This window comes from Aspergillus japonicus (assembly GCF_003184785.1).
Source record: "Aspergillus japonicus CBS 114.51 unplaced genomic scaffold BO86scaffold_5, whole genome shotgun sequence".
NCBI lineage: Eukaryota > Fungi > Ascomycota > Eurotiomycetes > Eurotiales > Aspergillaceae > Aspergillus > Aspergillus japonicus.
The window spans coordinates 987,553-1,001,764 of record NW_020291642.1 but is presented as its reverse complement, the minus strand read 5'-3'; the positions used below and the strand labels follow the sequence as shown (position 1 = coordinate 1,001,764).

At 54.5% G+C, this 14,212-nt stretch overlaps 6 protein-coding genes across 6 annotated transcripts; 5 read left to right on the top strand and 1 right to left on the bottom strand.

The window, feature by feature from the left end:
• Nucleotides 1–59: 59 nt before the first annotated feature.
• Nucleotides 60–1,246, top strand: BO86DRAFT_445658 (NAD(P)-binding protein; the record flags this gene model as incomplete). The annotated part of the gene is made up of 4 exons (XM_025676460.1): nucleotides 60–443; nucleotides 518–814; nucleotides 892–960; nucleotides 1,019–1,246. The coding sequence occupies 4 exons, from the start codon at nucleotides 60–62 to the stop codon at nucleotides 1,244–1,246; spliced, it is 978 nt and encodes a 325-aa protein (XP_025531712.1).
• A 306-nt stretch (nucleotides 1,247–1,552) lies between these two features.
• On the top strand, nucleotides 1,553–2,555 carry BO86DRAFT_167367 (sugar O-acetyltransferase). The gene is made up of 2 exons (XM_025666475.1): nucleotides 1,553–1,836; nucleotides 1,899–2,555. The coding sequence occupies exons 1-2, from the start codon at nucleotides 1,667–1,669 to the stop codon at nucleotides 2,428–2,430; spliced, it is 702 nt and encodes a 233-aa protein (XP_025531711.1). The 5' UTR covers nucleotides 1,553–1,666; the 3' UTR covers nucleotides 2,431–2,555.
• Nucleotides 2,556–4,294: 1,739 nt separating this feature from the next.
• On the top strand, nucleotides 4,295–5,848 carry BO86DRAFT_304284 (Zn(II)2Cys6 transcription factor; the record flags this gene model as incomplete). Its single annotated transcript, XM_025667609.1, has 3 exons — nucleotides 4,295–4,856; nucleotides 4,898–4,944; nucleotides 4,991–5,848. The coding sequence occupies 3 exons, from the start codon at nucleotides 4,295–4,297 to the stop codon at nucleotides 5,846–5,848; spliced, it is 1,467 nt and encodes a 488-aa protein (XP_025531710.1).
• A 667-nt stretch (nucleotides 5,849–6,515) lies between these two features.
• BO86DRAFT_445655 (MBL fold metallo-hydrolase) lies at nucleotides 6,516–9,354 on the bottom strand (the record flags this gene model as incomplete). Its single annotated transcript, XM_025676459.1, has 4 exons — nucleotides 6,516–6,583; nucleotides 7,832–8,191; nucleotides 8,263–8,907; nucleotides 9,279–9,354. The coding sequence occupies 4 exons, from the start codon at nucleotides 9,352–9,354 to the stop codon at nucleotides 6,543–6,545; spliced, it is 1,122 nt and encodes a 373-aa protein (XP_025531709.1). The 3' UTR covers nucleotides 6,516–6,542.
• A 1,074-nt stretch (nucleotides 9,355–10,428) lies between these two features.
• On the top strand, nucleotides 10,429–11,200 carry BO86DRAFT_396099 (uncharacterized protein; the record flags this gene model as incomplete). Its single annotated transcript, XM_025673375.1, has 3 exons — nucleotides 10,429–10,601; nucleotides 10,666–10,972; nucleotides 11,066–11,200. The coding sequence occupies 3 exons, from the start codon at nucleotides 10,429–10,431 to the stop codon at nucleotides 11,198–11,200; spliced, it is 615 nt and encodes a 204-aa protein (XP_025531708.1).
• An 873-nt stretch (nucleotides 11,201–12,073) lies between these two features.
• On the top strand, nucleotides 12,074–13,419 carry BO86DRAFT_167339 (uncharacterized protein). Its single transcript, XM_025666474.1, has 2 exons — nucleotides 12,074–12,668; nucleotides 12,734–13,419. Exons 1-2 carry the CDS (start codon nucleotides 12,268–12,270, stop codon nucleotides 13,248–13,250), a joined length of 918 nt encoding a protein of 305 aa, XP_025531707.1. The 5' UTR covers nucleotides 12,074–12,267; the 3' UTR covers nucleotides 13,251–13,419.
• The last annotated feature ends 793 nt before the right edge of the window (nucleotides 13,420–14,212 follow it).

Here is a 14,212-nt window from a genome sequence, read left to right as displayed (position 1 = left end):
CCCTCATTCCCCCAAAACCACGATCCTCATCACAAAAGTCTCCCAGGCAAGACCGAAAAATGACAGCCCTCCGACAAATCTTCCCCCCAACCCCAGCCTTCACCGACCAAACCATCCCCGACCTCACCGGCAAAACCATCATCATCACCGGCGGCACCTCAGGCGTGGGCTACCACGCCGCCAGCCTCCTGTACGCCAAGCACGCGACCGTCTACATCGCCGCGCGCTCCGCCGAGAAGGCCCAGACCGCGATCGCCACCATCCAGTCCGCCCCGGAGTGCACGCACAGCCGGGGCCGGCTCGCCTTCCTCGCATTGGATCTCTCCGAGCTGCGCAGCATCAAACGCAGCGTTGAGGAGTTCCTACGACTAGAAAACCGGCTGGATATTTTGGTGCATAATGCCGGGGTGATGACGCCGCCGGCGGGGAGTAAGACTAGTCTTGTACGTTGGCCCTCGTCCAGATTTTCTTTCTCAACGGTAAGGGTGGTGTACTGATGTGATGGGGGTTGGTGAAGGGCCACGACCTCGAAATGAGCACGAACTGCCTCGGCCCGTTTCTTTTCAACCAGCTCCTCCTTCCGACGTTGCAGCGCACGGCTGCTTCCGCGGAGCCGGGGAGTGTGCGCGTCGTCTGGGTCGCGTCGTTGCTCTCTGCGTTCGTCGCGCATGGGGGCATTGTCTTTGACGAAGAGAGTGGCGCGCCCACGGTGCTCAAGAATGTGATGGGGAATTACATGCAGAGTAAAGTCGGGAATGTGTTTCTGGCCAGTGAGATGGCGAGGCGGGTTGGTGGGGATGGGGTGATGAGCCTGGTTTGTTGCCGTCCTTTCCATTTTCTTTTTCTTCCCGAGTGGGGACACAAAGAAGCTTGTACTGATCAGCACGGTAGAGCGTTAACCCCGGACTCATGAAGACGGAGCTCCAGCGGCATAATTCGCCGGCGCAGGGGAAGATCATGGTTTGTCTTTCTTCCTCGTTCTAAAGTGGTAAAGTGGGATGCGTGCTGACTGTAGCAGGGGATCTTGTTCAAAGGCCCGCGGTACGGGGCGTACAGTGAGCTGTTTGCTGCTCTATCACCGGAGGTCACCCCCGAGAGGAACGGGGCGTTTGTCATCCCCTGGGGTAGATTCGGGACGGTGCCGTGTCATATTGAGAAGGGTTTGGCAAGTGAGAGGGATGGGGGCACGGGGGCGGCGGAGAGGTTCTGGGGGTGGTGTGAGCGGGAGACGGCTGCTTTTCGATGAGGAGCTTGCAGCTATTGATTGGACCTAGTTGGTATACCCTACTTGTATCTTAACTCATTAATGAATGTGTCTGTGTCAGCTACCATTTTCTACCTTTCACTGTATATCTACGTCCTACATAGTATAAGGGAAGGCAAGAAGACTTGGCAATCGTTATCGCCCGATAAGCGCGGCATTTCCACGCATGCATCCGGCTAGCCCCGAAGGCTAACAAGTGGGGCCCCACATGCGGACGGACGGACCACGTTGCATGGAAAATGAGAGAACAAGCATCCTATAGTTAGTAATTTAGACCTGGTGCAAGGCTGCAAGTCCTGTGGGCCGGAACTTGTTGACATATAAGAATCCAGCAAGGCCCACAACAAACCTCCCAGCACCCACATCAAACCTCAGACACTTCAAATCTTCAAATCACCCGCAATGGACACACCAGACTACGAAACCGAAAAGGCCAAGATGCTCCGCGGCGAGCTCTACCGCGCCTTCACTCCGGGCCTGATCACCGCCCGCCACCGCTGCAAAGTCGCGGTGCATGCGTTCAACAACGCCGGGATCGTCTCGCGACGGCGGCAGGTTGAGCTCTGGAGAGCGTAAGTCTTATTTATATACGCACTAGCTTCTTATCGAGAAAATCTGTTGAGTCTCCGAAAAGGATAGTGGAGGACGCCCGCCGCCTCCCACCGCCGGCCCCCACTCCAGAAGAAGATGAGGCGCTCTTCGAGCACGAACCATGGGTGGAAAGCCCCATCCGCATGGACTATGGGTTTAATGTAAGCGTCGGCGCGGGCACGTTCATCAACTTCAACTGCACGATCATCGACACCTGCCGCGTGGTGATCGGGGAGCGGTGTCTGTTTGGCCCGAATGTGAGTCTCTACACGGGACTACATCCGCTGGACGGGGAGGTGCGGAATGGCACGGCCGGGCCGGAGTGGGGCAAGGAGATTCATATCGGCGATGATTGCTGGTTGGCCGGGGATGTGAAGATTCTGGCAGGGGTGACGGTCGGAAAGGGGTCGACGGTTGGGGCGGGGAGTGTCGTTACTAAAGTAAGTTATCTTCGTTTCTTTATGGTGATGGAGGTTCGGTTGCTGATGGCTGTTGTAGGACGTACCGCCGTATTGTGTGGTGGTTGGGAATCCGGCACGGGTTTTGAGGTATCTCAAGGGGAGTCCGCATTATAAGGAGGAAGGAACGTCGGGTTGATGCATTTAGTCGAGGTATAGTATAGAACCAAAGGGTAGAGCCTGGTCTTAGTTAGTATATTGGAAGCTGAGAAGTAGATGTTATCTATTGGTTAGTAGTGGACAGCAAGCGCATAGAGACTAAATCTCTTTCACATATAATATAATATAGTATGATTTTCTGTTCACAATGTAGGTGATTGGTAACATAAAACACAGCAGAAAATAGCACAAGCAGTGTTCAAACAGCATCTGTTCATAGAACTATTAACAGATCAAACGGAGTTTGTCGGTTGGACTGAACACGAGGATCAAAAAATGGGAGACTAAATACGTGCTTTCTTGATCATTTGCTTGAACGCGTAACCTTGTCATCAAGTCCACTCACGATTGACCAGACGGATCGGGCCAGCAACCTTGGCGAAGCTCGAGTGGGTCCGACCCCGCCCATCCGGAGCAGTATGTCCAGGGTTGCATATTGTCTAGGCATTCGAGTCGATACGAAATATCCCGTCTCTCGGCGTCCGGGGGCGAGCGGTAGTATTGAATGACGGGATCGTTCCGACAAGAGACCCATTGCTCGACACATCGAATCCTGGCGCCCCCGCCAGCGTTTTGCACGGCCCTATGAGTCTGCAGGTGCTCCACAAGGACGTGGGAGCTGTCTTTGACGGGAAAGACGAGCCCATACAGCAAAGATTTGGTAGGAAACCCGCTGTGTCGGCCTGGTGGACCCACGATCCAGGTCAGATGGACTCGCGCCGCCCCACCGCTTCGGCAGAGGAGATCTTCAGCTGTAGACAAACATGGAAGTGGACTCACCAAGACGAGAAGACCTTTGTTAAACAACTGCAACTCTTCAGTAACACCAGGGCTTCGCTCCAGAGTAAGTATCACGCGTGAATCTCTCCACAACGAAGAACATACCACAGTTTACTTCGGTAGCTCCTGAACCGGTGTTCACTTTGTGCTTTTGAGTAGATCCAATGAATTCAGAGTTGAAGTTTCTCAGTAATCGGTGATGGATGGAAGTTGTTACACTTAAGAATAAGTTAGGAAGAGAAAGAAGGAACGTAACAGAATTGATAAAGTGTGTGGACTATCGCTTATAAATGGTGGTTGAAGATTTTGGCAGCTTCTGATCACATTCACTGTTAACCCCCTACGGCTGAAGCATCAAGCTACGGTACTTCATTTGTGATACTGTCACTGAGAAGGCAGAAACTAATTTCAAATTATCAAGACACCTAAATTCTCAGGGTAGTAATTGAGAAACAAGGCGGCAGGATCTTCCAATTCAAATGCGCCATTAAAGGTGATTGGTGATACCACTCATCAAATATTATATAGTAGTTTGTAAGTGTATGCTCCCTAAAGACTTAATCTAATTGATAGTATACATTAGACCCTCACATATAGCACAACTGATGTTCATTGCTGGTGACAATAAAGCTTAATCTGTAGAGAATCGATGCATGGATTGGAGCTATGATATCAACTATTGACTATATGAGGCAGGATTCAAGGCTACTTCACAGCGTGTTGCGTAGGAGATAATTCCTCTATATAAGGGACATTCATAATGCTCCCCAGGGCTAATGAGACAGCAATGCACAGAGTGCATAATCGGATGAATAAACATGCATAAGCATACATAAGCATAAGTCTCCACATGGAAAGTCTTCTGTTCGGCTAGACTCTCTCCCTCTTTCTTTCCTGATCTACAGTTCATCTATTCAACAAGCATCGACAAAAGTACTATGTTGGCTAGACTTCATACTCTGAAGTAGTACCAAGCTTGATGGTGAGGTGTACTACAAAGAACGGCAATAATCCGTCCTATTCCCACAACAACTAGCCAGCTATGGAGTCCGACACGTTGCCTCTTCAGCGCAAGAAGAGGCAATACCAACGATCCACGACCGGGTGTATCATGTGCCGCACCCGCAAGAAGAAATGTGACGAGCTGCATCCCATCTGTACTGGCTGCCAGCGCAATGGGTTAATCTGCGAATGGCCCTCCGCGGAGCGACCGCAACGCAAACCGCGCCGGTCACAGCACCACCACCTGTCGCAGATAGGCTATGCTTTGCCGCCGCATATCGAGGCGATGATCACCGTCTTTGCCGTCCCCAATGCCGACATGGCCAGTCGTCTTCTGTCTCACTTCACCGACTACAGCCCTAGATGGCTCTCCACCCGCACAGGACGCCGCCGGTCGGAATTCCTGAACCACCTGATTCCAGCGGCTATGGATAGTCCACTGATTCTGAAGTGTATGTTGACCGTCTCGGCCGCGGACCTGATCAAGTATGATCCCTCCAACGTGGGACTGAAGGGTGCAGCGGTGGAGTACTACGGCCAAGCGCTTGCGAGTCTTCGTGAAGCTATCGCCGATGAAGAGAGATCCGGCAGCAGCCCCTCTGGTAGGATCTGCACCCTGCGTTGATGGCTCGAGGCTAACAAGTCGCAGACTATACCCTCTTAGCTGTATTGCTTATCTGTCTCCACGAGGTCAGCACACCCCCTCAAACCAAGACCGAAGTCTAATACACGGTAGATCCAAAACTTCACCTCTGTGCACCGCCTCCTCCCTCATCTCAACGCAGCAGCCGCCCTTTTTTCGCATAAATTAGACGCCACCACCGCCCCGCCCAACTCGCAGCTCCGCCAACTCCTGTCCGATCTATTCAGCTACTTCTTCGCCCTAACCACCTTCACCCACGGCCCCCATCTCGCCCTCCACCGGGGCTCCTCGATCCTCGAGACCTACCTCACCACCACCCCTCCCTCCCCCAACCCGAACAAAGACCCAAGCCCAGGAACAGGGGCAATCCTCGGCACCGCCCAACAAATCTTCCTGATCATCTTCCGCGCCTCCCACCTCATCCAACTCGCCAAGCAAACCCGCACCCCGCTCACGGCCGCCATGAAGACAAAACTCACCGCCATGGAGCGCCAGCTCCACGCCCTGCAGAACAGAACCCTGCCCCCGTTCAACCAGGGCTACGCCGACGTCGAAGAACAAGGCGACGCCATCATGTCCGAGCTCTACCGGCTGGCGTGTATCCTGTATCTGAAACGAACGATCGACCCTGCCGTCGGCATCAAAAACCACGCGATCCAAGCCATTGTCACGGATTTTATTCGGCTGCTGGAACTGCTCCCGCCCCACCACCCGGTCAACTGTATCCTGTGCTGGCCGCTGGTGGTGGCGGGCTTGTGTACGACGCTGCATGCGCATCAGCGGGTGATCACGACGCGGCTGGGCCAGATCTATGGGGTGTGGACGTCGGATCTGGTGACGATGAGTATGGAGCTTCTGCGGCGGGTGCAGGCGGGTGGGGATGAATTGCATTCCGCGAACGTGGGTGGTTATGGGATGCATGATTTGGAGTTTGCGATGGTTCTTTTGTAGCTTGGGCAGTTGGGGTATTTCTTGGGACTTTTAACTCGATAATCGAATTCTGTGGCGAGAGATGTATTACCAAAGGAGTCCAGACGGCCATCTCTCAGGGTTGTTTTTGTGGTTGCTGGTTCGTCCGGGTTGCAAAGGACTTCTGGGTGAAGTTACAAGCACCGAATACTACGCCTAGCATCATAATATGACTGTATAAAAACCTACGTTTCTTGCATATAGTAAGTCCTCTGACCTCAGATATGTCTGGTTGGAGTGTACAACAATACAAAGATGCGCTATCTACTAGGTAGCACATCTCACATAGAATTTCTCCATTGAATGTATTCGCAACTGATCTAGATATCAAACAGTTCCCAACCTAAGTACACAAATCCGAACACCGCTTTGCATATGCAACTTAAATAAAGAACACCTACCGACCCAGTCAAGAGTACAAAGAATAAGCCTCACAGAGACGAAATCCTACTTAACAAGCATGCACCACAAAGATATAATAGAGATGTACCTCAACACCTCCGCCAGCAGTCATTATCCATTGCAACTGTTAACAATGCCATAATCACACAACCCAGAATTATAAATAAACGTCTACCAACAGAAACCCCTCAAAGCTATCCAGCTAACGTGCAACAGAACACAGACAACACCACTTATAAAATGGCCCGTTCAACCAACCTCCCCACGCTGCACGTTACCACTCCACGCACGCCATCGCCAACCCCAGCATCAGAGCTCGGCCCGCACGAGCCCAGCTACAGCCTAGCAGCCTCCATCCGCAACAAGCTGCGTCTCTCCAACCACACCACTCCGCGCCAGTCAGCCGGCGCAGCAAGCAGCAGCGCAAACGCAGCAGCCCCCTCATCATCCCGAAGCAGCCGAAGCAGCAGAACCAGCGCAAACAGACGGCCCCCGCAGGATATATATAACCCGCCGGCACCGTCCCCCGTCCCCCCTCCTCCCCAGCCGACTCTCCTCGCACCCCTCCATCTCTGCGTGCTCCACCTGGACCGACGGCTCCACCCCCAGACCCAGCCCTAACCCCTCGCCCACCCCCAACCCAGCGACCATGGGCCCCCAAAGCCCCCCGGCACCGGCACCGGCACCCACCGCACCCACCGCACCCACCGCACCCGTCCCCCAACCGCCACCGCACCCCCTCCCCATAGCCCCCACACAACCCCCCCATTTCCTCCCCCTCTTCCCGCTAGGCCCCATCCCCAACGGCGCCCTGCACCACCTAGCCACCTTCCACCACCACCTCACCTGCACCCGCGCCGCCATGGGCACCCCGGACTACCCGATCTTCCTCGCGGACCTGCACGACCTAACCACCGCGCCGCGGGGGATGGACACGGCGCGGTGGTCGCGGGTGTGCGCGGACTGCGCGGCGTACTGGGCGCACGTGCCGATGGTCCACACGCCGCGCCTGGGCCGGTTCTACGATCACCTGGCGGGGGACGTGGACGCGCTGGTGGGCCCCGTCGGCGCGCGCGACAGCATCGAGGATCTGATGGCGCGGGACGCGTACACGGTGGAGGCGCTGCGGGCGCTGTATGTGGCCGACGTGTATGTGCAGGGGTGTCGGGCGGCGAGGCGGCATGGCGTGACGCAGGAGGAGTACGCCGAGGCGTTTCTGGCCGAGGCGCGCAAGGTGTGTGATCTCCGGTGGTTGAAGCGGGCGGCGCGCGTGGTGGAGGCGCGGGAGGATATGAAGGGGTGGGGGTTGGGGTAGTTTCGTCTCTGCAGGGGATGAGTTGGATTTCATAGATTGGTTGAATTGAATTGGATTTATACCAATGGAACTTGATTTTGTAGACTGAATATGTGCACTGAATATGTGCACTGTCATACACTACCTATAAATTCTAACGCTATGCTGCTAATGCTGCTATGCTATGCTGCAACCCTACTACCACTCCACCACCCCCCGGACCGGAACCCTCAACAACCGCAACCCTGACCCTGACCCTGACCCGTGACTCCCCGCCCCCACCGGCGCAGGCAGCCTCCCCCCGCGCACATTCACCTGCAACGCCGCATGCAACAGCCTCGGCTCTCCAAGTCCCGCATCCCGCTCCCGCCGCACCCTGAGAAACTCCTCCCTCCCCACCCCATCCTTCAGGTGCTGATTCAGCCGCCGATGATCCTCCACCGTCCCAAACGGCACCACCGCCCGCCCCGCCGGCGGATAGTCATGTCCCGCCCAGACTTTTGTCTCGGGCGCCATCCCCAGCACGCGTCGCCCGGAGGCCCAGAGACTCTCCGCCGACCCGCCGGGGAAGTCGCATCGCGCGGTGCCGATGTCCGGGTTGAAGAGCGAGTCGCCTGCGAAGATGTTGTCTACCGCCGATCAATGTCAACATATGCGGCAATTTTGAAAACTTAAAACTGGGACAAGGATGTGGACATACCGCCAACCATATACCCCAAATGATCCGGGGTATGGCCCGGCAGATGCAGCGCCACGGCGCCGAGACTCCCAATCTGGAAGCGCTCGTCGTCCTGGAAGAGTTTGTCGAACGCGGTGGTGCGGTATTCCGCTTCCGGGATGCTGTAGCGCTGCGCGAAGAGGGTCTGGACGTGTTGGATGCGCTGGCCGGCGCAGATGGGGACTCTGGACTGGGGGGTTGAGGCAGCGGGTTGGGTTTCGAGGAGCCGGGACTGCAGGTACGCGGCTGCGGTGAGGTGGTCGGCGTGGATGTGGGTTTCCAGGATGTGCGAGATGGTGTAGCCCTCTTGCGCGATGAAGGCGAGCAGGGCATCGGCGGTGCTGGTGCGGATTGTCTGGGTGGTGGGGTCGTAGTCCAGGACCGGGTCGATGATGGCGGCGGTCGAGGTGGTGGGGTCCACGACGAGGTATTGCCAGGTGCTGGTTTGGGGCTCGAAGAGGGCGTGGATGGTTGGCGTGGTGGGGGAGGTGCTGGCGAGGGTTGTGTGGGGCATGGCGGGTTGTTGTGGTGTATGTATCGAAGATGCGGACTGGGGAAGATGAGTGGCTGGGGCTGTTGCTGTTGAAATGAAGCGTTTGCTGAGGGGTAGTATGCGGGTTGAACTGGCTGAGGGGAAGGCAGTATACGGCAATGGATGCACCCGAGTGACGATCGCCCTTTGTGCTGGCTGGTGCAGAGTGCGACTAATGAGTCGAGGTCTGACAGATAATATAAAATTCATATTGATGGTCAATGGCGTTATATCCCCTTGAAGACTTCGACACAATCCACGCAGTAGATGGGTGCTTAAGTATGCTCGGCGAGGTGGACGGCCTGACGTCAATCGGCGATGGAAGTGTAATCGGCGACCCGCTGACCTCCCCGGTGGGCCCTGCCCGGCTTCTCCACTTCCCCGAACTTCGAACATTCCCTAGGTTTTCTAAGCACCGGGCAGTCAGTTGCCCGAGAGTTTTATCAAGGTTGAAAGTGTAGATGACTGACTCCGCGTAGTAACGCCATTTCCATGGCCCGAGTGGCGAATGGCGACATGTCTCCGCCAGTGTTCAGTGACATGTTTCCAGGGCAAAGTTCAATTCAACATCATTCCGTGATCATACAGTTTTAGTCTCATTTCTATCAGACTCAAAGAACTATTAGATAATATAATTCTTAATCTATTTTGAAAGGCTATTAACAATTCTAATTTGATACTGGTCAACAGTATCCCACTAAGCTTCCTAATCTATAACCCCACGAAGACAATTCGAAGCAGATCAAATACTATGATCATGCGTTACATCAACTATATAGCTTGTGTATTGAGGAGCCCAGTTCTGCGATAACTTCATCCATGTTACAGGAGAGAAAACCCACAGAGAACACAAACACTCATCAAGTGAGGAGGAGGGTGGTGCAGATGCAGAAAGTTATGACTAGAGTAGGAATCAAACCCGTGCCACTTGGGTGACTAGGAGTACTGTTCGTAAGAGTGTATGTCTGTAATACTGATCTGATCTGAGCAGAGACATCACACACATACAGCCCTGGAAACCTCCCTACTACGTGGAAGTGTATGGGGCCCCACTTGGCCCATTCGGGCAATATTCGAGCGCGTTTATGCCTAGATGGGCCAAGTGCCATCTTCAAGTCGAATCCATGCATCAAAAGCCCCACCCGTGACACTATGAAAGTCGTCAGATCTCAGCATGTCCATAGTACATCCGGAATCTTGAAGACTTGATCTGACTCCTAATTTGGTACCTGCGGGCGATAATCTCGCCGTTAGGATATGTTTCACACAGGTTGCATCCCCACTGAAGTATGAGCCTGTGGCCGGCCACTTCCCCGATCGGGCAATAATCGAACGCACCTCGTACTGATGGCCTATAGTTGGATTAGGCTATAATTGAGGACATCCTGGATGTGCCGTCAGCCCTTGGCGGTTGCCTGGCTCGCTAGCCTTAGAACAGTATCTATTGAGCGCACCTGTATTCAACGAGGCGCGCAGCCCTCGCAAGCATGCATGTCTTCAATATCCTACGGAAGTATAAAGCAGTCGACTGTCCCCGTCCCAAGTCTTCCTAGATACTGCCATTGCCATCTCCTCTCCCACAAGTCTCTTACCTTGATTATCACCTCCAGAAAATCATGCAATTCTTCCAACTCCTGATTATCCTTGCCGCTGGCGCTGCTCTGCCCGCCAGCGCAGCAAGCTGCCCTCCCTTCCCCTCCTCGGTGATTGCGTTCTCAGCCGGCTTCCAACAGCCCAACCCGCCTCGGATCAAGGCAGAGTACCAGACCAACTTCATTCAACACAAGTGGTAAGCGAGCGACCAACAGAGAGGTCCCAGCCCCTCGTCGACCACCACACTGAACAAGTGTTAGGAACCAGAACCTATCCCACATCACAACCGGGTTCATCAACAACTCGCCCTCGCAGAATTTCGTCCGGGCCGACGAAGCATACGACGGGAATTTGGCCTCGTCGCTGTTCAACTACGCCAACACGACCGACGATGGTCTGGTCGACAACATCCTGACCACCTATGACCACGACTCCACCAAACCCACGGTGTGGCAGGGATTCGTCAACTCGAACTTCCCCCTGTTCCCCGAGGACATCCTGATCACCTATGGTGCGGTGTTTGGCGGACTGGTCCGGCGGCGGTTCAACGAGGACTTGGTGGCTGCTGTAAGTGGGCCTGCCCTTCTTGGGTTTTGCTTGAACACATCCACACACACACACAAGGAGAGCAAGAAAAGCTGACAGATGTGGCCGCATCAGTGGGATATCATGTACCAGGGGGCTATCCCTGTGACGGTGTACGTGGACCGCTGCAACATCATGGTTGGATATGACTATTTCTCGCCGGGGTTGCGGACCAGAGTGATTACCGAATACTTTAACGTGGAGGTCTGAATGCAAGCGCCTCTAAAGCGGTGGTCTGGTTCATTGTCCTTGTGCTCCCTACCGGGATTCTATGTACATCCGATAATACCCTGTTGGCCAGGCTAGAGGTGTACGGTGTTTACTGTACGATGGCTGGCTGGCAGTATTCGATTTCATTTCCTATGGAATTATCTATCTGATATTAGAATTAGAGTATGCCCAAGGAACAGAAGATTCGGGACATGAAACTGCCAGTAGTCAACCGAATGTATGAGCCATACGAGTCTTGGCACTCACTACTCAGCCCCCGGGGCCCCACTGCAGCCAAGGGGTAAGTCACGTAAAAGGGCCAGCCAAACCCAACCCCAGAGTAGAACTTGGCCGCCACTCTTGGAGTTAACTCCTAGGCCAACTGGAGGCTCGAAGTCATGGCCGAACAGACATGCTCACGACCCACCAATAATATCACCAGACGCCCGGTGGGACCGCTGGACAAACGCAAAATCACCACGCGCTGCCAGCCATGTGCGACTCGACGGGTCAAGGTTCGCGCAGCCATTTTCTCCCCGGATCAAGTGAGATAGAGACAAACTTATAGGACGGTCAAAACAGTGTGCCGGGGGCCGTCCATGCGATCGATGCCTGCGGCTGCAGAAACCCTGTGTGCCACAGCCGCAGCCACAGCCGCCGCTCACGCAAGTCCCAGTAAGGTTCGTCTATACTTGCTCGAACGCGGCCCATCCCAGCGTGCCATCCCAAGTGCCTCGGCCCGATGGCAGTATCTATCTGGACCATTTCGCGTCCTTCCTGCAGCGGTGCCGCTTCAGCGACGCATTCGCGGCCGCACATGCAGATATCATCGGGGTCATCGGCCGATACCCGTTGCTCCGGCACATCACGATGGCGATCGGGGCGCTGGAGGCGGGGCGCAAGGGCGCGATCCGGTCCTTCGGCGCGCAGGAGTCGCCGCTCCAGATCGCGTTCCGAGCCTGCGGGCGATCGATCCGCGGTCTGCGCGCGACCACCGTCTCGACCGGGGACCAGGTCTATCGCGAGGATGTGGTGTGGTGCACCTTTCTCCACGGGCTGTTTGAGGTATGCTACTGTTATTGTTGCTATTGTTGTTGTTGTTGTTGTTGTTGCTGTTGCTGCTGCGCGACCAAATCCGGGCGATGCATGAACTAATTAGGGCACGCACGCAGCTGATGGCCGAGAGCTCGGGCGACTCGTTCGCACCGCACGTGGTGTTCGGGACGTCTTGCGTGCTTGCGCTGCTGGAGCCCACCACAAGCCCGCTCTCGCCGGCCACGAAGAGCCTGATTGATGCGCTCGGGATCCTCGAGAGCCACCGAGCCATCCTCTACGGCGACACTGCCACCCTGGATCCAGCCAGATTTGCCATCCACCAATCCCCACCCCAGCCGATCCGGCCAGACCCTCCAGACCCTGGGCGGGCGATCCTCAAGCTCATGGTCCAGACGACGAACTTCGCGAAACGGCAAGTCCCACCCAGACACCTAGTTTTCTGAACGCCCCTAACGCTCGCCCCGTCATGCCGGATAGACTATTCGACGAGATCGAGGCCATCGATCCGGACCGCAGACCCTCAGAGCCAAGATTAGACGCCCGCGCCCGCGCCGGGCTCGCGATCCGAGAAGCGCTTCTGAATGGGCGAGACGAAGCAACGACAAGCTTGCGGAGACCGCGTCCGATCGAGCCTTCCACACAGTTAGCCGTCGTCCTCAACCACGCTCTGGAGCTCTACCACTGCATGAACTTCACCTTCTACCCCTGCTGGTCGACGAGGACCGTCCCCCGGCTGACGCAGAGGGAAGTCGACGCGAACGTCGCGGCAATCCTGCATCGGTCGGGGTGGCTTCTCGCGGATACGGACATCCCGGCGGTGCTCCTGCTCTTCCCGGTGCGGATGGCCGGAGCCCATGCTTCCGGGCAACACGCCCGGGAGAGGGTGTTGGATACGATCCGCATGATCCGGCAGAAGGGCTTCGTCGTTGCGGATAGGATTGAGGTGGATTTGCATGAGGTTTGGGCGTATGAGGAGGGGGCGGGAGAGCTATAAACTAAGACAAGTATAAACTAATACAGGTATAAACTAAGACAAATAATATAATTAGTAGTTCCCGTAGACAAAACCTTCTAATACTACTTGATAGAGTTGATTTTAGCTATGGGTTAAGCTTTTGACATGAAATACAGCTTAAAAAGCTATGAATAAACATAAAAATAAAGAACAATCTAAGCAGGTTACAGCTTATATATAAAACAATTGTTAATGAAAACAGCAAAGTTAATAAAGCCACATCCTACCGCCCAAACAGCATCCCGCAAAAACAATCACCGAATCCTCGCTGCAGGTGCGCCCCGCCCCACCCACAACCCGGACCAGCCAGGGAATGGAATTTTCTTGTACTGTTAGTCTGTTGCACAAGGTTGCACCCCACAAGATCCAATGCGATCATCCCATGTGGCTCAACCCCCCCCCCCCCCCCAAAAAAGTTATTTTTGGGAATAAGGTTATCTCTAAATCCCCCCCAACATGGCAGGTGCACGGCTAAACGTTCAGGAGGTATGGGAATTTAGCGAAAGTGTATATTTACTTTTAAAAACATCCGGAGAGGTCAAAAGTTGGACAAAAAACTTCCCGGGGCAGTAACATTTTCGTCTGAAGGAAAAGCAGTGCTGGCATTTGGTGCAACCGGTCAGATGAATTGGGCAAGACTGCTCCGGCCAGCTTCCGGTTTCTCCCGATGGTGGGCTTCTTCTTTCGGTCAGCCCGGGGATTTCCCGTTAGTCAAGGTAACGCGTAGCGACACACTTCGTTGGTACTGTTACTTGAAAAATTCGCGAATTGGAGATGCAAAGGAGAGGAAATAGATTAGAGAATTGGTATTGAATTAAAACCTGACTCCAAGTCAAACTTGACCGCTATGCTCCAAATCGCCGAACTAGCATACACACAATAAATGACCCCATAGTAAGAAAGCAACAAAAAAAAAAGAAAAAAAAAAAAAAAAAAAAAAA